Source organism: Panthera leo, chromosome A3 (genome assembly GCF_018350215.1).
Source record: "Panthera leo isolate Ple1 chromosome A3, P.leo_Ple1_pat1.1, whole genome shotgun sequence".
NCBI lineage: Eukaryota > Metazoa > Chordata > Mammalia > Carnivora > Felidae > Panthera > Panthera leo.
The window spans coordinates 5,497,951-5,518,504 of record NC_056681.1 but is presented as its reverse complement, the minus strand read 5'-3'; the positions used below and the strand labels follow the sequence as shown (position 1 = coordinate 5,518,504).

General features: G+C 60.8%; 1 protein-coding gene across 7 annotated transcripts in view; it reads right to left on the bottom strand.

The window, feature by feature from the left end:
• Positions 1-588: 588 nt before the first annotated feature.
• PMEPA1 (prostate transmembrane protein, androgen induced 1) overlaps positions 589-20,554 on the bottom strand; it is a 53,133-nt gene continuing 33,167 nt past the window's right edge. For 4 of the 7 annotated variants that reach the window (XM_042930575.1, XM_042930579.1, XM_042930580.1 and 1 more), the window contains 3 exons: positions 8,689-8,843; positions 3,226-3,279; positions 589-2,794 (listed from right to left, as the gene is read on the bottom strand). In XM_042930575.1, coding sequence (XP_042786509.1) covers positions 2,246-2,794; positions 3,226-3,279; positions 8,689-8,843 — 758 coding nt within the window. In that variant the 3' untranslated portion in view covers positions 589-2,245. Of the gene's footprint in view, positions 2,795-3,225; positions 3,280-3,412; positions 3,829-8,688; positions 8,844-20,554 lie in introns of those variants that run through there. The other 3 variants (XM_042930578.1, XM_042930577.1, XM_042930582.1) reach the window with 2 other exon arrangements.

Sequence of the window (20,554 nt, the reverse complement as noted above, 5' to 3'; positions counted from 1 at the left end):
CCCCCAACCGGTGATGAGAGGACACTGCTTCCTCAGTAAGGCACTAGGGAGACTGACTCTTCACGGAAAGGAAAGATACAGCTTAAAAAATTTTTGTTTTGTTTTGTTTTGTTTTAAATCTATAAACGTGTCCCTGTACCTTTTAGGACAAATTACACCGAGTTCTCAGCACGACTTGCGAAAGGCATCCTCTCTGCGAGAGGAGCGAAGTTTAGGCCGAGGACCCCACGGAGAGGCAGCTTTTTACTGTCAAAGTACAAGAACCTTCTGCCAGGCTGGTCAGCAGTGAACGCCCAGAGTCCGCGTTTATCTGTTGGTCACCACGCTCTTAAAATGTGTATATAAATAGAGTTCAAATGGTCAGAACTTCAAAACTGTTCTCAGGTGTTTAAGTAATAAAAAAGTTGCTTAGAAACGAGTTATTGCCCATATGCCTTCTCTTGTGTTAGTCTGACAGTTAGCATTCTTCCAGAAGGAAAAGACAGCTCGGGGAGGAAGGGACTGGGGGGGGGGGGGGGGGCGGGTCACCCCCTGGAATGTGAACCAGTAGATCCCAAGGGGCGGCCCCCCCCCCCCCCCCCGCTGGCCGGCCTGCCACTGTCACACACGTGTGCCCACTCCCGCGCCCTCGCCTGCACAGCGCCACCAAGGGATCCTGCCAGCCCGAAATCCACTCGGCAAAATCCTGGCAAACGAGACTCGTATCTGATACAGATGCTGGGAAAACACAGACACACGAACACGCCAAACACGACTGTTTCCACGGGGAGAGGAATGGACGTGTGGGAGAGGAGGTAAAGAATTCAATTCTGATTTGAAAACATAAAGCACAGGTTTACACCGGTTTCCCCGTTGTTGGTGCGGTTTTTCTTCGCTTTAACCCTTTGTCGTGTCCCGGGAGACACCTGCGCGTGTCACTTTTTCTCGCTGGTGTCCTGTTTGTTCGGTGAGAACTGCTACGTAAGGAGAAAGCCAGGGATGAGGTCGGATTCCTCGGGGGCCTTTCCAACCTGCCGGTGGCCTCCACCAGCCTCAGCTGAGAAGTCCTGGACCCGCCGGATCGTCCGCACAGAAAGCAGCCACCCCAACCTCTCCGGCGGGTCCCGGCAACGTGCTCCGGGAGCGGCAGCGGCGGCAAAGGGGGCGCCTCGGCCCCTTCCTGGGGGGAGGGGGAGGGGGCTCATGCTTAAAAAACAGGAGGAAAAACTACGATCCTTCAGGAACAGTTTATTTTCATCTGGGGAAAGGCAGAGCCACCACCCGGGCACTGGGTGACCGATTTCCCCCATCTCGTCTGCCATCCAAAGGCTGTGCCGGCCCGGAGGGGGAAATGCGTCTCCTTCGGTGGGGAATGTATGAGGCGGTAACAACCGATCGCTAGACAGAAGCTTCCACTTACGCAGGAAGAGCGCCCCCTCCGGAAGCCTCCCCCAACTCCGTGCAGAGCCCGCCCTCTGCCAGCCGGCCGCTGCCAAATTCCGCCGCTTCTCCCTTAAAAGTCTCGACACACACGATAGAAGTTTCCATCAAACAAGCACTGACATAGTTATATTAAAAAATAGTGCAAAAGCTCAACATTTATATAAATAACTCTAAACCCCTGCTTTGTAGTTTTTTTTCTTCTTCTTCTTCTTCTTTACAAGGTAATACACGCTTTCTGACCTGGCACTCAAAAATTGCCATTTTTTTTTTTTCTCTTCTAGTTCAGAAAACAACTTTTTTTTTTTTTAATAGGCCTCTTCTAATACAAAAATACTCCTGCCCTCACAATACAGTTTCTCTTAGTTTATATATATTTATATATATAATATTGCAGATCTTTAAACAAAGGTTTTGTGCAAATAGGTCTTTAAAGTTAAGTGAAATCATCATAAACAAACGAAAGGAAATAAGCATTCACGCACGCAGCTCAACTAGGAACAGAAAAGACTAGGGTAGGTTTTTTTTTTTTTTTCTTTTTTTCTCTTTTGCCTTCAAGACACAGCTCGACAAAGAAACGTGGTTGGTTTTTTTTGTTTTTGTTTTTTTTGTTTTGTTTTTTGCAAGCTTTCTTAGCTTGTGCATTCAGACCAGACAGAACATGTAAATATTTATACACAGAGAGAGGGGGGAAGGATGGATCCGCGCCACATTTTCTGGGTGCCGCCCGGTCCTCCTCTGTCTTCTGGTTTCGGAAGTGCGGAGTGTTTTGCCTTTCTTTTTTTTTTCCTATACTCACTGCTGCCCGGCCCCGGCCCCGGGATTCCTAGAGAGGCTGTCCTTTCTGTTTATCTTTCTCTTTGCTCCAGGCGGGTGAGCTCTCCAGGGGGGCGGGGTGTGCGTGGGGGAGCCGGGTCCCCTCCAGCAAGGAGGGCGGCCCGCTGCTCTGCTGGTGCTGGAACGAGGGGGACCCGGGGTAGTGCCCGATGACCTCGCTGTAGGTGGGGGGCGGCCCCTCCATGCGCCCGCCGCCCCCGTAGCACGTGGCGCTGATGCCCGAGTTACTGCTGGGGGGGCAGGGGCCGCCCAACATGGCACTGTCCATCAGGTCGCTGTCGAATACGGTTCTGTTCGGGGGCGCGCGCACGGACTCGCGGTTCAGCTCCAGCTGCTGCTCGGGGTCTCGCAGCTGGAGGGTGCAGGGGCCCTGGTAGGGCGGGGGCTCCTCCCCGTCCGACAGCGAGATGGTGGGCGGCAGGTCGATCTCGTGCGGCAGGTACGGGTAGGTGGGCTGGAAGCGGAGGCAGCGGTCCCGCTGGGTGAAGGGGGGCACGGCCAGGCGGTCGGTGGGCCTCGGAGGGGCGTAGACCTGCGGCTGGAAGGAGGGGGGGGGGGAGCGGAGCGGAGTGAGGCGCGGGGCCCTGCCCTCCGGGGGACGGGACGGCAGGTGGCGGCGCCCAGCGCGCGCAGTCCGGCGGCGCACTGACGCCGGGGCCCCCCCCCGGGCTGGGAGCATCATCCCAGGGCTGAAATCGGGGCAACTTTCGTCCGCGCGTGTTGCAGATGCTGTGGGCCACTCCCTGCGGGTAGAGCGTGACGTCCCGGCTTGGGTGATCCCAGCAGCCGCGGACGACGACTCTTTGGAAAAGGGCGGAGGTGTGGGCCGGCGGCCACGCCGTTCCGGCCAAGGGAGGCGCCCCTGGCTTGGAAAGGGGGACCTGCTGGGAGGATGGCCTTCAGGCGTCCACAACAGCTGCCTGGGGGGACAGGCGGGGGGGGGGGGGGGGTGGCAGCACAGGGTCTCACCTCTGGGATTCCGTTGCCCGACACGGTGCTCTCCGAGGGCCAGAGGCATCCTTCCTGTGCGGGGAGGAGAGGGGCGGGGTCAGCAGGATGAACAGAGGGGAGAGAGCAAACGGGTCGACTGGCTTTGACCCTGCGATCTTGCATGTGCCATCAGATGCAGCACCCGGCCACGGCTCCCCATCCGCACCCTGGGCCCTGGGCGGTTCCGGCAGTAACCAAACGGCCTTCGGTGACCACATGAAGCGGCGAGGTCGCACGTCCGCTTGCACCCTAACACCTGGAACATTCTAGAGACTCCAATGAGTCTGCGCGGGCTGAGGGCTTTCCGGGTGGGACAGTTTTGAGAGCCGTAGAGCCCCCTCGTGGCCACGTGGGTAACTGCAAGCCTCGCGGCCACCCGCCTTGTCCCGGCTGTCCCCCGAAAATTCACCCTCCACGCTCACGCTTTCCAAAAGCTACATCTAATTGGTGGGCCCCTCCTTCTCAGAACTCTCCAGCAGCTTTTCCCAGGCACCTTAGCACGAACCCAAGTTCTCTTGTGAAATGGCTGATAAGGAAGCGGGCCTCATCCAGCCCTCCTGGCCTCGACCACCACTTGCTTGCGGGGTGACCTCGGCAAGTTACTTAACTTCTGGAACTTTCGACGGGTGGAATATGCTTGGAGTGCCTGTGGCCCTGAGCGAGTATATGGAAGTGCTGGGGGCCACGCCCACCCACCATCTAGTGCAAAGCGCACGCACCCGCGGGCCTTGGCACTGGCCGCCCCACTGCGCGGTCAGGTCTGCAGACTTTCTCGAACACCACTGTCTCAAGAGCTCAGAGCCCGGAGAGCCTGCTGCCGATTCCGTGTCTCCCTCTCTCTCTGCCCCTCCCTCCCTCGCTTGCACCCACGGAGCTGCTCTGTCACCAAATCGTGATCCGGTCGGTCAGCGACGGTGGAACGAGGCACCGCTTCTTGCCAAAGGGGTAAGTGCCACCTCACGAAGCCCGCGGCTTCTGCACACGGGCCCGTGCCCTCCACCCGACCCGGGGACAGGCTGCATGGGAGTGGGGGACAGCTGGCCACGTGCGGTTTCAGGTCTGGGGGAGAGACCCAAGGGTCAGGGAGGGGGGACCCCGTACCAGGAGGCAAACCCAGCCAATGCTGGTCACATGATGCTAGACAGCCCTGAGCCTGGGGGCGGGGGGAGGGATGTCTTGTTAGAATTTTACAGCTTTCTCTAGGCGTAACTGATAGATAATAAACTGCGCATATCCAGGGTATGCAATTTGGCTAAGTTTTGGCATGTGTGTATACCAGAGACCCATCTCTACCATCGAAATAACATTATCACCCCCAAAGTTTCCTTGGGGGCACGTTTTCCCGAGGGGCCCCACCTAAGACATTCTCACCCACCGGCTGGGGCTGGAGCAGGAATTGGAGGGGGCGGGTAGGCCGAGGCTTGCAGTTACCGACATGGCCACTAGGGGGCTCTATGGCTCTCAAAACCGTCCCACCAGGAAAGCACTCAGCCCGCACGCACACAGACTCATTGGAGTCTCTCTCTAGTATGTTCCAGGTGTTAGGATGCAAGCAGACATACGACCTTGCCCCTTCATGTGGTCACCGAAGGCCGTTTTGTTACTGATATCAGTAACGTATCAGTCACTGCCTTGGTGGCAGAAACTGCACTAAGCACTCTCCTGGGCACCTGGGCGGCTCAGTCAGTTAAGCATCCGACTCAATTTTGGCTCCGGTCCTGACCTCACAGTTCGTGAGTTCGAGCCCCGCATCAAACTGTCAGTGCGGAGCCTGCTTGGGATTCTGTCTCCCTATCTCTCTGCCCGCAACCCCCCCCCCCCCCCCCCCCCCCCCCCGCCATGGTCTCTCAAAAATAAATAAATAAAGCACTATCTCATTTCTCCCGACAAACCTACAAGGCAGGCTGAGGTCGGCTAGCCGAGCTGAGTAGGCCTAGCTGGTGAAAGGCAGTGCTAGGATCCAAACCCTGACCTGCCTGCCTCCGGAGCCACCCGGGCTCAGGCTGGTCCTGGCAGGCTCCGCAGCCCCCCGTCGGGCCACTGGCACAGTCCATATGTGCCAGGAAGCAGATGGGGACATCTACCTGCTCCTCAGTAGGGTCAGGAGTCCCGGGGCGTGATGCACGCAGCCAAGGATGAAATGTGACCCAGATAAACTCCTGCCTAAAACCCTCCTACGAGTCCCTCTGTCCCAGGCTCTGCATGACGTGGCCGCCCAGGACCTCTGCCCACCACTCCCCCGACTCCCAGCCCTAGCACAGGGAGTATCTACCCGGCTGCACAGTGGCACCACCCAGCACCTGTCGCTGCCCCAGGAGCCCCACCACAGACTCCCAAATCACCCACCAGCCTCATCACCTGACCGCCTCCAGCTTGTGCACCTAGGAGTCATTTCCTCCTCCAGGGAGCCTCCCAGGAACCACCCACCACCCCCCTCCCCCCGCTCCACTGCCTCCCTGGCTCCCATAGCAACTCAGCCCCTCTAGCAGCCTGGCCCATTTGTATGGTGATCGAATGTCCAGCTGGCTGCACTGGCCCCGATCAGAAGCCTTGTGCCCACAGAAGCCATGTGGGAGGCAGGAGACCCACGCCAGGGCTGATCTGGGGACAAAGAGAACAAAGGGTTGCCCCATCCAAAGCCCTGGCTGAGCCCTAGTCTGAATGCATCCCTGCCCCACGCTGAGCAGGCCCTGTGCACAAACCATCTTCCGGGGGTGGGGGCTACGGGTGAAGTGACCATCGCTGTTCACGTTACATAAACTTTGCGGGAACAATGAAGGCCGCTAAGGAGAGGAATTCAAAGCGGGGAATGTTTGTCCAAAGCGGTGTCTGAAAGCAAAGTTCAGAGACCCGGGAGCAGCTCAGAAATGAAAACAGGACGCTTCCTGGGTGGGGCCTGGCTGCACCTGTCCACCTGCTCAAAGGTGCCCGGGTGGGACGGTACCTGCCTTCACAGGTAACATTCCCCTCACCTGCCAACCCCAGCGCAAGACCCTTCAGACCCACAGTCGGTGCCACCGTGGTGGCTGGATCATCACTGTTGTTACCATCATGCGCTAGACCCTGGCTTGCCTGGGATCAGCACCAGACAGGGAAGTGACATTCTGGGGCCACAGGCTTACCTAAATGTGGGCCTCATTCAAGCGAATGAAACGGGCTCACCCTGAAAAGGACCCGAGGCAGGACAGCCACGCCAGGGGTAGGGCCAGCCCCAGGCTGACAGTGGCCAGGTTTGGGCCCCTGTGGGAGGTCACGGGGCCCTGAGACTCCTCTGACTCGCCCTGTCTGGCGGGGGGTCCCCAAGGGAGCTGCCACACTCAGTTCAGGACTAACGAAGCTCTATGTTTACCCCGCCAGGCAGCCCCAGGGGTCCACGCAGGTGGCTGGGTAGATGGGGGCGGCGACTCTCCTTTGGCTTCGGGTGTCCAGGAACCGGGGCCCGAATCTTCACCTCTGTCTGGGCACAAAGTCCCAGGTGCTACCCACAGGGCGGTCTCCCCGCCCCGGTGGCAGCAGGGATCCCTCCCACCGGAACCTGTGTCATTTCCCCAGCTCTCTGGGCAAACGTCATCCTCCCCGTGACTGTACCTATGGGGCAGGCTGCAGAAAGGCTAGCTCCACCCGTCTGAGGGAGACTGAGGCTCAGAGGGGCCCAGGTGGCCCACCCTGGGCACACCCCAACCCGCCCCCCCCCCCCCCAGCTAGTGCCTTCTCGTTTGTTCCAAGTGCCCTCCCTTGCCCCAGCATCCGAGGGAGGACAAACGGGCCTGGGCTCTTCAAACTGCCACTTACAGGCTGAGAGGCTTCAGGCAAATGCTCCCACCTCTGCGGGCCCCAGGGTCCCCCCCACGGAGTGGGGTTTCCAGGCTGCTGCGGGCGGGAAAGCACCGGGCGCAGGGGAGGCAGGTGTGTGCTCGCCACAGTGCAGCTGGCAACGCCGTCACTCGGGCAACAGTCACAGCAAACAGACACAGGTGAGCCCGGGCCTTAGCCGCAGAGGATTCCTTCAGAGCAGCAGCCCGGGTGCCCCCCCCGGACACGCCGAGCCTCAGGTCTGGGGCGCGCGGTGTTCCCGTCAGAGGGACCAAGGGGGTGGATCTCCTTGCCCCGGCTACCTGTGGACGTGCTGCGGCGGCAGCCGGATGCAGGAGGAGATGCCTGACCCTGCCGGGGACAGGCCTGCCAGCCACCCCTGGCTCGGCCCCACCGCCAACCGCAGGCGCCCCCCAGAACCGGGAGGCCGGGTTGTTCCATGGCTGTCCTCACGGGCTCAGAGACGTGCTCGGGCGCATAGCCCCGGGCCACCCACGTGCCACCTTCTCCCTGCAAATCCCAGCCTGTCCATCAGGCCAGGCCGCCCGCTTCTGCCCAGGTTGTGAAATCACACATCGCACGCACGGGGACAGACATACTTGGGGATGAACCCGGCAGTCCCTGCGGCCCGCCTGCTGAAGAGCGGCCAGCGGGCAGGGCACAGTTGAGCCCCACAGGTGCAGGGGGCCAGGCGGCCCTGGACGCTCAGAGCCGCAGAAGGGCCAAGTTCCGGGCCTGCAGGGCACCCCCCACGTTGTGGAGTCGAAGGGATACTGGTGGGGCTTCCAGAATGCCCCGTGACGCTCGTAATCCTAACGTCACGTCAAAACGCCGTATTCTGTGAACGGCCGGGACCCTTCCAAGAGCAGCGTTCGTCCTCGCCTTCCGGGACCATCGTCACTCTCCTCCTTCAGAGCTCGGCCTAAGAGGCTCGTCCTGACTCTCCTGGCCCAAACACACCACGCTGGGATCCTCGGGGACAGTCACTCTGGCTTCCTTCCGAGCGCCCCTCAGTATCATCTGATTTACGTGTCCCTGTCTGTGTGGATCCAGCCACCAGGCAGCAACCACAGGGGCTTGTCCACAGCCATTCCCCCCCCCCCCGCCAGTGTCTGGGAGGTTCTAGGCCCTCTGCTCCGTAGGCGTCTGTGCAGTGAATGCATGAATGGGTGGGTGGGCGACGGAGTGGACGGGAGTGTCTGGGCCGCCCTGGCCAGCAGCGCCCCAGCCGTGATTCGGCGCTGAGCCCGACTCCTCTGCGGAGGGGCGTGAGCCCCGCTCACGGTAAACGGCAGCCCCGTCTCAGGAATCGGGACTGGTCCGAGGGCGCGCGGCCAGGACCAGTGGAGCTGGGAAGGCCCTTTCCAGGGTGACCTGTTGTCCCCAAGACACCGAGCCCCCGGCCCAGACGCCTGCAGGGTACAGAAGAGAGGGAAGGGCCGCCTCCCTTCTGTCTGGGCTAAGGCGGCAGGACCGCGGGCGCCTTCCCCACCAGCCCGTCCCTTCCGGCCTCGGCCTGTACCCCGAACGCCCTCCTCCATCGCCTGCCCAGCAGTGTCCCCTGTGGCCGCCGACTGCCTCCCTCCCGTTCCTGTGAGCGCACCCCGAGGCGGGACGCCAGACGCTTACCGAGGACAGGGCGTCTTCTCTCCTCCTGCCCTGGCCGTGCCGGCCGATGAAGGAGCGCGCCGACAGCTTGTAGTGGCTCAGCAGGCACGTGATCACCACCACCATCACCATCACCACCACCACGATGATGGTGATCTCAACGAACTCCAGTTCTGCTGCAGGACCAAGGGGGACACGTGAGCCCACGGGGACCCCGACGCCGGCCCAGCCCTTCCGAGGGGACCCCGACACCGGCCCAGCCCTTCCGAGGGGACCCCGACGCCGGCCCAGCCCTTCCGAGGGGACCCCGACGCCGGCCCAGCTCTTCTAAGGGGACCCGACGCCAGCCCAGCCCTTCCGAGGGGACCCCGACACCGGCCCAGCCCTTCCGAGGGGACCCCAACGCCGGCCCAGCCCTTCCGAGGGGACCCCAACGCAGGCCCGGGGCTGGGGGCCCAGCCCTTCCGAGCATTCACTCACCTCCCTGCAACACCCCAACATTCACACACACACACACCCTCCCCACTGCACACTCACACGCACACATACACACGCGCACCCACACAGGCACGTCTATCCCAAGCACACCCCACCCTGGACGGGACAGGAATGTGTGAGAAGACCCAACCCCCCGGCCCCCCCAGCTCTCGGGAGAGAGGCCTCAGAAAAACCACATCCAGTGTTGTTTTGTTTTTCCCCTCGAAGGCGGAAAAAACCCTCAAGTACTGGAAAAGGAAGGAGGTTATTTTGATCCTGCCAGAGCCGGGGCGGTTTCTGCTGACTCAAGCGGGTCCGAGTCGAGGCGGCTCGGCAGCTGGCCGTGCCGGGTGCAAGCAGAGCCCCCAGCAACGGGCGGGACGCCAGCGCCGGTCGAGCCGGGGACCCGGGTGGTGACGGGTGGTGACACGGCAGGCGAGGGACAGCTCCGGGGCCCAGCTGGGCCGGCCTCCTCCAGCCCACGGCCGCCCACTGGGGGGCAGAGCACCCTGACGCCCGGCGCTAACAAGCGATTCGCTGAGGGCTCCCCAGGGCACAGGTTCAAGCTCAGGGCCACTGACTCAGCTCTCCCACCTCCGAGACAAACTGACGCTGGAGGCGTGGGGGCGGGTGGCAGGTGGGAAGCGGGAAGCAACAGGCAGCAGGAGGTGCCCCGGGTCAAGGGCTCTGGGCCCACCCGGACTCCAGCCCTGCGGAGGCCACTCCTTCCTGCCTCAGTTTCCCTGCGGCTTCCAGCAGGAAAGCGATGCGTCCTAGGTGGGAACGTTACCGTTTACAGAACACTGGGCGCTTCTCCACACAGAACCCCAGCCCCCAACACCCTCTCCAAAGCCCTGGCCACCCCCTTCCTCCCACGCAGGCTCTCCAGGACACCCCCCTTCTCATGCTGCCTTACAGGGGTGCCCAGCTGCACCTACAATGCCTGCTGCTGTTATTAAGTCGAGGGAGCCTGCCCACCAGGGGACATGTGACAATTTCTGGGCACATCAGTGGCTGTCACAATTGGACGGGGGCCCCCTACATTGCATGGGGATGCCCCTCGACAAGGAAGGACGGGTCCACGCTCGGGCCGTGGCTCTGGTTCCCAGGCGGGGCTGCGTCCCATCGTGCCCTGGAGGGCCCAGGAGGGAGGACGAGCTGGCCAGGGACTTCAGGGAGACTGTCCCGAGTGCCCAGAAGGCTGGGGCCCTGCCCGGAAGATTAGGCAAGCCTGGAACCGGCGGAGGGTCACCCTCACTTTCCTGCTGGGATCCAGTAACCGTGGCCACACCTCCTGCCTCCCCAGACAGGCTGGTCGGCCTCGGCAGCCTGTTCTGACTCCCTAAGGGCAGGGTCCTGTCTATGAGGGCCCAGGATAAAGCCGCCCATTCAGGGAACATACAGGCTTGCTTTGTGCAACCCCCACGCCCTCCTTCCTCAGAGGGGCCTACAATTCCCCTCCCCCAGTCCGGTGCACTCTTCACCCTCGCTGGGACCACGGCGGTGGGTTCCCCTCTGCCCCCTCCCCCTGCCGTCTCCAGGGGCCCTGCCCACGCTGGCCCGAAGGAAGGGACACGTGCCTCCGGTCTGCCTTTGTCCCAGGCCCTGGCCCTCCTCCTGGCGTTTTCCAGGCCCCAGAACGTTAAGGTGAGACAGCTTCCGAGGCAGGGCGGCCAGGGGACAGTGGATGAAGAGCTGGCAGGCCTGTGGGCGTGAACAAGCCCTCCACGGCTCTCCTGACCCCGCCAGGCCGGGCCAAAAGGGCAGGAGAACATAGTTCTGGAAGCTGGGGTCCAGAGTGAGACAGTCAGCCCCAGAAATGAGCACAGGACTCCCAAAATCACCTACGTGAGCACCCTAGGCCTTTGCTGTCTCCCTAGGCCGCGACCCCAGCACGGCCGGGACCCCAGAAATCCACATGGGTGAGGAGAGGGAAAAACTCTCAGAAAAAAGAGAAGCCGTGACTGATTACATTCCAGAAGCCAAAGGCCTGGGTCTAGGCTCAGAAGAGGAGAGAGACTCCTAAGGGTTCCTAAGCTCTGTTACAGGTCCGTCAGGGTCCCTAGGCCCCAGTGTGACCCTGGACCTCACCTAGGAGTCCATCCCAGCCCCCCGACGTAAAAGCAGGCTAAGGGCACCTGGGGGCAGCACTGTGCGTGGACAATGTGCTCAGCACTCGGGGAGCCGCTCCCTCAGGACCATGATTAACGGGGGGGCTCCCCACTGCCTCGGTAGAGCGAAACAAGGTATGCCCACAAGCCGGCAAAGAGAGGGTTAAGCAGGGCCGCTCTGGATGTTCCAGGCCAGGCCCAGGCCCGGCGGCACGAGCGGGTGGGGGCGCTCAGGGGTCCAGAAGAGGACCCGGCCAGCAGCTGGTTCGCACCAACCCCTAAGACAGAGCACCGACCGCTGGGCTGAGTGCTCTGGCCTTGGCAGTCCACACGCTTCCACTCGGGGGCCTCCTTCCAGGAGGCACCGCCTTCAGGGGACAGAGCCCGCTTCTCCAGGAAACGCACCAGGACAGCACCTGCTGGAGAGGCGGCAAACTGGAGACCACGTGCATCAACCGCCTCCCCCCTCCCCCCTCCCGGCAAAGGAACAGCTGCACGCGGCTGCCTTCTTTGCACAGGCCTGCGCCCTCTGCTTGGCCCCAAGCACCGCTCTGGGTGACATCACCTGCCGGGCCCCGGGGCTCAGGGGGGTGGCCTGGGCTCCGGCACCCCGACTTCCCTCTCCCGCGCGCAGGCAGGCATGGTGACTGGAGCGTGGGCCCGCTCCCCCTAGCCGGGCACTACTCCTTGGAACCCCAGCCGCCCCAGAGGCCGGCGCCCGGGGCAGGCCGGCCCAGTGCGGTCACACCTCTGCTCTCCCCAGAACCCAGAAACCATCTGTGAAGCTGCCCGGCCTTCGGCTGGCAGCACGTTCAAGAAGCTTGAAAGCACCGGGCAGACCGAAGCCTGCAGGGCGGGCAAGCTGGGGATTTCCAGCCCGGAGACAAGCCCAAGTCACCGACCTGCCTCGGATGGCGGGGACGGGGCCACAGCGATCCTGCCTGGTTTCCTCAATCTGACAGCCCTCCCCTTCAGCGGGGCCGTAGGCCAAGTGCCCAGCGTGGTGCACGCAGGGGCGGGTCCTACCCCTGCCCACCCCCTTCCCTGGCTTTCAAGTCTCCCATGACCACAGGACCCACAGCCAAAGGCTCCCGACAAGGAGCGGGAGGAGTGGGCGGGTCGGTCGATAGCCCCGGGTCACCATGGTCACTGCAGCCGTTATCATGACCCCAACAGCCGCGACGTCCACACGGAGCCCACCTCCCCTAAGTCTGTGAGGCGGGAGCCATCGCCACCGGCACTTTGCAGATGGGGACGCTGAGGCCCAGGGTGAAGGTGCACCCAGAAAGAGCAGGGCTGGGTCTGCAACCCAGAGCCTCCCTGAGAGTCCTGTTCTGAGAAGTTCTTAGTTTCCCCTCCCCACGCCCGGAGCACCTGGTCCTGCCTCCCTGCATCTGCCAGCTACACGCTGTGGGACCCCGGCCACGCAGGCCTCTGTGGAGTCCCCGTTACGACCCAGCGTGGGGGAAATGTAAGAGCTCAGCGGACTCCGCCGTCCCCACGTCCCAATTCCTGACACCCTCATTCAGGCGGATGCCCTCGAGACGCCGAGGTGCGCCTGGCTGGGGGGTGCCCCAGGGTTGGGGGTCTGTGGCGAGGTCGATCCAAATTGCTCACCCCGGCTGGCAGCTGGATGCAAGGCCATGAGGGACGTACAGACACTCATCCCGCTTCTGTGCCGAGGGCACAGCTCCAACAGGAGCCTTCGGGAGAGAAACACGTTTCCCTCATCTCGTTCCGGGCATCAGGTCCGCTCACCGTGGGGAGGGCGGGGGAGCGGCTGTGCCATTTCTCTCCCTAATTTCCCCCTTGGGGTGGGCGATGGATGCCGTAGGCTCTCGGGGGTGGCCAAGCCCATCTTCGGCATGCAAAGTAAGGTCACTCTAATTTAATTTAGCGTCTTCTTTCCTGGTGAATAATTTCAAATTAACAGGCTCGTCTGCCTCATCGGAGCGGCCTGACCCTCCCTTTTGTCTTCTCCTCCAGAGACAGACACAGTCACTTTGAGATGTGTGCACGCCCATCTCTGGTCCTTTCCCAGCTGGCCCGACAGTAGAGAGAGGTGGTGTGTGCCCAGGGCCCCCCAAAATGCCAGGCACGGCCCACACGCTCAGAAGCGTCGCCTTACCGAGTCCTCACCTTCCTTCTGTGCAGCCGATACGAACATGCCCACCGCCCCCTGCACCTGCTCTACGGACGAGGAAGAGGGGGCTGACGGAGGGGATGGCTGGCCGAAGACCACACCACCCACAGACCCAGGGCCGTTCCTTCCTCCCGGCCGTGCGGTCCATGCAGCCGGTATTCGTGGCGGGTGGCACCCGCCTCCCGCCCACGGTGGAGGAAAATCACAGGACGGTCAGGAAGGTCATCCCAGGCACTCCGGGGGAGCTCTGGGCACCTCTCAGGGCACTGCGGAGAGATACGAACGGCGACCGTCCCTCTGCTGTGGAACACGGAGCGCCAGCCAGGACAGGACCTCCCTCTCTGAATTCCCACAACAGCCCTGGGGGTGCAGCATGGGCCCAGAGAGCAGTCGTGAATCCAGGCCAAGCCCGATTCCCCTCTTCCCTGCGGTGGGGCCCTGGCAACCCGGGGAAGCCAGGAAGGATGCTCGCTCTCTCTCTCTCTCGGAATGCGGCTTTTAAATGAAAATTAAATAAAACCGTGGCTTAAAAAGGAAGCCAACTATATTAAGGCAGTTATCAAACTCTCAACCAGATGCGTGATATGGAAAGAACACCCAGAATTATTTTTGTGACGCAAGGATAGTATCGCATTGAACAGGACCTGGCAGGTTTTCGACGTGATGCGAAATCCACGGTTTCCACTGGTGACCACGCGGCAGGTGCTGCTGACGGCTCCGTGGTTTGGAGCCTGTGTTCCTGATCGGGTGGGTGAAGGTAAAAATGCAACGAGTTCTTCCACCTCCGAGCTCACGGCCCCCTGTTCTTGGGGACGGAGCCTCGATCGGAACCAAGCTCAGGAGCCCGGGTTCCAACCCCCGTTCGGCCGGTTCCCAGCTGTCAATGGGGGTGCGGGCCGGTGCAGAACTGTGCTAACACGCGCTGTTCGCTATACGCGGGTATATACGTGTTCAGTAGGACGACGCACCTGCCCGGTGCAGGTAAGCGAGGGTGACTGTCCCCACGCGTTCGGTTAATCACCGGGGTTGGCCGTTGGGTACTGGAGCTCATTCTGTCTTTCCTGGGCTGGAGTCCACCCGGCTCCCGCCAGCCCACAGGAGGTTTCCAGACCAGACGACCCCCCACGGCCAACCCCCCCCCCCTTGTGTCTGCTCCCAGCGGAGGGGGCAGCTGGTTTGCTTCCTGGTTAACAAGCAGCCCGTGCAGGCGGCCCTGTCTGGCCTCCCGGCCGCACACCAAGGAATTAGGAATTGGCCCTGTCTGAAATTTATGAAAATCTAATCTTGTTAGACCTGCCTGGATGAGACCCACTGGGGCGGGCTTCATTGTCATTCAGCAGAGCCCCAGCCTGCCTGGGGTTCCAGCCACTTCATTACTGCCCCCCCCCCACCCACCCCCTCCCTGCATTTGAATAAGAACCCGGCTCCCTCCCCACCTAGAATGTCAAATAGAATTGAACCAGACGTCAAAGGAATCACTTTCTGATCACTCCTGGTGCCATTTCAAACACCCCCCAACGGCACATTTATTTCTTAGGGCAAGACCATTTATACGGGGGGGTGGGAAATGAATCTGTCTTTCTTTGGAGGCTTGAGAGGTGGGCAGCAAATCTAGGCCAGTATTCTCATTTTTAAAAACAGACCGAACCGCTTACCGAGCGCTCACTCAGTGCCAAGCACACAGCTGGGCGACTGGCACCCGTTACCTGAACACGTAGCCCTGAGATACTGTCTGGCGTTGTCTGGGGAGCCTCAAGGAAGAAGCCACAGGCTGGCTGGCGAGGGGGCGGGGACTGAGGCTCTCCGCACCGCTGGTCACGGTAAGATCCCAGGGTACAGGTTAAGGACGCATCTGGCCCCAAGGCTCCCGGGTTCGAATCGTAGCTTTGCCGCTCACCACGACCCTGGCCAGGCACATGACTCTGTGTCCGCATCTAGGGAAAAAAAGAGGGGGAACCGCACCCCTCTTCACACGGTTGTGGTTACGAGCCGCACCGGCTAATCTGGAGCCAACATTTCCAGGAGGGAAGCCCTGGAACCAAGGCTTACAGGCTCTGGACATCGCCTGCCCGCCCTCCTCACACAGACCTGGGCTGGGGCTGTCCGAATCCGCAGCCAGCTGGCCACGGCTTCCCTAAGCGGGTCCCCACTGCCAGCGCTGTAGCTCAGGGACGGGATACATCGGGAGCGCTTCTGGACAGCGAAACGAACAAGCTCTCAAAACACGCAAGTATGCCCACCTGACCTTGCAAATCAACTTCTGGGCCTTTCTCTCCACATGTTCTTTCTCCTGGGACTCTCTCCCACTCGCCCACAGTGCTCTAACCACGTGTTCCGTAAAAGGGCCAAGCACAAGCCCCACCTCAGGGCCTTTGCACATGCCCTTATTTCTGCCTGGAATGATCATCCCCCAAGTACACGTGCTTGCTCCCTTCCTTCCGGTCTCTGTGGCAGTGCCCCTTCCTCAAGAAGCATCCCCGAGCACCGTGCCTGGAACAGGGCTCTGCCCCAAGCCCGAGGACCCTGTGCCCCGTGCCGGCTTTCCTCTTCACTGAAGCACTACTCCGTAGTGCTAACGTGACCTGTCTAACCATTTATTCCCTGCCTCTCCCTACTAGAATGCCCGTGTCACCAAAGGTGACTTTTTGCTTATTGTGCGTCCCCCGCACCCGGACCAGCACCTTCCCCTGACAGCACGTGCATGAAGCATGCTGAATAAATGGCCACATTTCTTCTCGCGTGCGCAGATGAGGGTCCAGAGGGGGCACTGCCGGTTTGCACCAGAGGGCTCAAATCCCCAGGAGCCACTTACACGTCCCCCAGAGGGGCCGACACAACCCAGAAGCCACAGCACTGGCACCAAAGACACCCCGAAGACAGAAAGAGAAGCCACCAGATAGGACGAGTCTGTTTTTGTTTAGAAGAAAACAAACGTGTGTGTGTGTGTCTGTGTGTGTATTTTTTAAGTGAATCTCAGGATGCACACCTATGTCTGTGGGTGACTGTGTCTGCACAGACCAGGGACCAGCGGGCCACCTGCAAACCCAAACTTCTAGGCAGAAGTCAGTGAGTAACAGCTGCGGGGTGGGGGGGGGGAGGGGTGGAGAGGATGCCCAGTAGGGAAGCGTGTGCAGGTGTGCGTGTGCCTGTGACCGAAAGGGAGAGAGAGAGGAGAGGAGAGAGAGAGAGAGAGAGAGAGAGAGAGAGAGAGAGAGAGAGAGTCAGCCAGGCAGATGAGGGAAGGCTAGAAACGGCCTCCAGGCAGAGGGGAAGGCAGGTGTCCCGACCACCTCTCTTGTCCTGTTTGTTCCACAGCAGTTCGGATGCCGAGATGCCAAGAGGACACGACACCCTCCTTCGTGGATTGGACACACTCCATGCTGTGCGTGTGTCTCCTTCTAACTGCTAAGACGCCCTGTCCTAGCTCATGAAGGGTCACTCTGGCTAGTGGGTAAAATGCCTTTTACACCCTGGGGGTAGCAGGGTGCGGAGGCTCATTCGTTTCTGGGGCTTCACCCACGCGTCCTGAGGTCACCTTCGGGGGTGGCCTCGGAGAGGCTGCAGCTGCCCCGTAGGTGAGCTCAGGGCTGGAAGCGTGAGTGGGACCAGCACGGCAAGCTGAGGCCCCAGGGACAGCACAGCCTCGGGACCCAACGCCCCTTCCCTCGGGAAAGACAAAAGCCGAGCCTTCTCTCTCTCTTGCTATTATCCAAATGGAAAGAACTAATGAGATTTTTTTTCCTTTCTATTGTTACTGACATCGAACTTCTTTAAACACCCGCTGTCAGCAAAATATCAATCACCGTTGGAGAGTTATTGGCAGCACGGAGTAAATTCACGGTGAAGAGAACCGTTCCTGCCAATGGTCACATTGGAGGTGCCACGGAAAGTTCTTTAAAATAAATCACAGGCATTTCGTTAATTGAGGAGAACAGGGAACAAATGGGGAGTGGGTCGCATGGGTGAACCTGTCGGCCGGTGGCAGGGCCGACGGCCATCATCTTCTGGGAGGGCATTTTGGTGCCTGGGTGGCTCAATCGGTTAAGTAAGCGTCCTGCTTCGGCTCAGGTCGTGATCTGGCGGTTCGTGAGTTTGAGCCCCGCGTCGGGCTCTCTTCTCTCAGCACAGCTGAATCCTCGGTTTCCTTCTCTCTCTGCCCCTCCCCTGCTCGTCCCCCCCCCCCCCCGATTTCAAATAAAAACTTAGAACAATCAGAAGTCATCCAAATCCCCCTAAAGAAAGCCTGGAACGTGGCATCATGCTGTCCAATGGGGCCGCTCAAAAGGTACATACGACTACCCCGGGTTTCATCACCGACTTTTTGAGCCGGGTCGTTCTCTAATGTGGGGGCCGTCCTGGGCGTCACAGCATGCTGGCGGCTTCCCCAGCCTGGACCCACTGGATGCCAGGAGCACCCTTGCCCCCAAGTCGTGACAAGTAAACATGTCTCCTGACGTGGCCCAGTGTCCCCTCGGGGGGCAGAACTGGCCCCCGCTGAGAACTACTGGTCGAGGCCTGACGTTGGACGGAGGTTAGCAATTATTCTCGAGCAGAAAGAGTGAAAACTTGTTAGCACGACTACTTCTGGAAGAGGGGGCCGGTGCCTCTTACCTTCTGTCTTTCTGTGCTGTCTGCGTTTTCACGGCAAACCTCGGTAGCTTTAATTCTTGAAACCTTTACGGAAACAATTCGGGCACGTGTGTGTGCTTGTGTGTGTGTTTCCGAGTGTGGCCGACAAGGCCACTCGTGCTTGTCCTGGCCACTCGGGAGGCCCCTGTGCTCCTCGAAAACCACAGATGTTTCTCTGATTTACCGATTTTCAAGAGCCTGGTGTTTCCCGACAGGAGCTGGGACGCCAGCCCCCCGGGGTGGGGGGGGGGGGGGGTGAGCCCAGGCTCCCTTTCCAAGCCTCTTGGACCACCAGCGCCACTCGGGAACGGCAGCCACAATGCGAGTCGTATAAAGCCACTTGTCCACGCTCTTCAGTCACTGTGATGAGGGCCTCGTGCTGGAGAGCCTCCGAGGATCCATCCGACGCGGCCTCGGGGCTGCCCCGGGCGGCCTCCTCCTTGCAGGACTGAGGGGGGCCCAGCTATTGTGGGGCTCACCCAGGGCCAGGGAGGGAGACAGCCTGATGGCCAAGGTCAAGCCCAGCCCTGGCTGCCCCAGAGCAATGGACTATGATGCCAAGTCCAGGCCACTGTCATGTGGGACTCCCGGCTCCAAGGGACAGAGTGCCCCCCCCCCCGGTTTCTCCCTAGTGTCTGGGCCCCCACAGGTGCTCAGGCAGCAAGACAACTAGCAGCCAAGCACCAAGGAGCCAGGCAGGGGCTCCAGGTGTCGACCCAGATGCATCACACACGTCTCTGGGCTCTTTCCCCCACCTCCCGACCTCACCGGCACGTGGGACCTCACCGGCGGAACCGACCCGAGGACTGAATCCCCCGGAAACACGGCTCCTGTGGCGTCAGGCTCAGAGCAGACCCTGCAGGGGACAGGGCCGCAGAGCCCACAGTTGTCAGCAGCTTTCCCAAATCCTCTGTTTGGATCAGACGGGGCGGGGAGGCCTCAGGCTCCGGACTGAATGACCGTGCCCCCCACCCCTTTGCCCATGCTGAAGCCTTAACTCCCAGCGTGGCTGTATTTGGAGAGGAGTCTCTAAGGAAGTAAGGAAGGTTGAAGGAAGTCAGAAGGGTGGGGCCTCGAGCTTATAGGATCGGTGTCCGTATAAGGAGAGACGCCGGGGGCACGTGGGTGGCTCAATGGGCTCAGGTCACGATCTCACGGTTTGTGGGTTCGAGACCCGCGTCGGGCTCTGTGCTGACAGCTCGGAGCCTGGAGCCTGCTTCGGATTCTGGGTCCCCCCCCCCTCTGCCCCTCCCCCACCCATGCTCTGTCTCTCCCTGTCTCAGCAATAAATAAACATTAAAAAAAAAATTAAAACACAAAACAGAAGAGGTGCAGGAAAGCTCACTTTCTCTGCACCCACACATCGAGGAGGCCATGTGATGGCTCGGGGAAGGTGACCGTCTACCAGCCAGGGAGAGAGAGCTCCCCCCAGAAACTGAATCTGCCGGCACCTTGAACTTGGACTTCCAGCCTCCAGAACTGAAAGAAAATAAATTTCTCTTCCTCAAGCCTCCAGGCTGCGGTGTTTCCCAGCTGACTATGATACCTGGCCCAGGGAGAGCAGCTGCGTGTAAGGAATTCAGCCACCGGTTGTGAAGGGCACGACCCTGGGAGACACAGATGCACCCCACCACTTCCTGTGCACCTGCTGTGTGCCCGGCCCGGCCACAGAGCTGAGGCTTTCCAGGGCAGTGAGTCACCTGAAACCCTACCCTGATTTGTCCCTTCTGTGGCAGAACGAGTCAAATCTGTGCTCCCAGAAACCTGGCCGGGTTTGTTTGTGGGACAGGCGAACGACGATCGGAAATCTAAGGCCCTTCGAACCGCGAGCAGACGCCAGCACGTCCTCTGTGGTCTCCCTGAACCTTCCCCGCAGCTCTCCGGGACGGCCCTGCTCCTGCGTCCCCATTTTAGGGACACGGAATCTGAGGCTGGGAGATACAGAACAACACGGCCAGGTCACACAGGTGCAGGCAGCAGGGCCTGGGACACGGGGACTGGTATCTGAACCACGGTTCTCGCGCCAGAGTGGACAGGAAGCTCGGCAAACGAGCCACATCGACAACCCCCCCCCCCCCCGAAAGCCCCGACGGCTAACTTGCCACGAGCCTCCGCTCATCTCTGAGAAGGAGGGGCGAGGCGGCAGAGACCGGAGTAGGTCACACAAGTGCCACCTTGCCGGTCGCTGGAAGGATCCCTTGCGACGAAGCATTCCTTGCGGCCAGACTGTTTCACAGCCTCGTGGGGAGGATCCAGGAAACAAGGCTGGACACACGGGCAGCGGGCCACGCGTGGACCCCCAGGCTGGGCAGGGTCCGGGACAGGGGGGAGCACAGGCGGGGAGAGTGGCATCCCGGCTGGAGCAGCCCCACCCACGCCCTCAGCCCGTGGGAAAGTGAATGGCCCCTCTCCGCTTCTCTCTGAGGGTCCGGGAGTCTGGGGTGTCTGTGTATCTGTCTCCCATCTACGATCATCTGGGTGCTTGTGTCTCAGAGTATTTGTCTGTGTTTCTGGGTGTTTTCTGTGC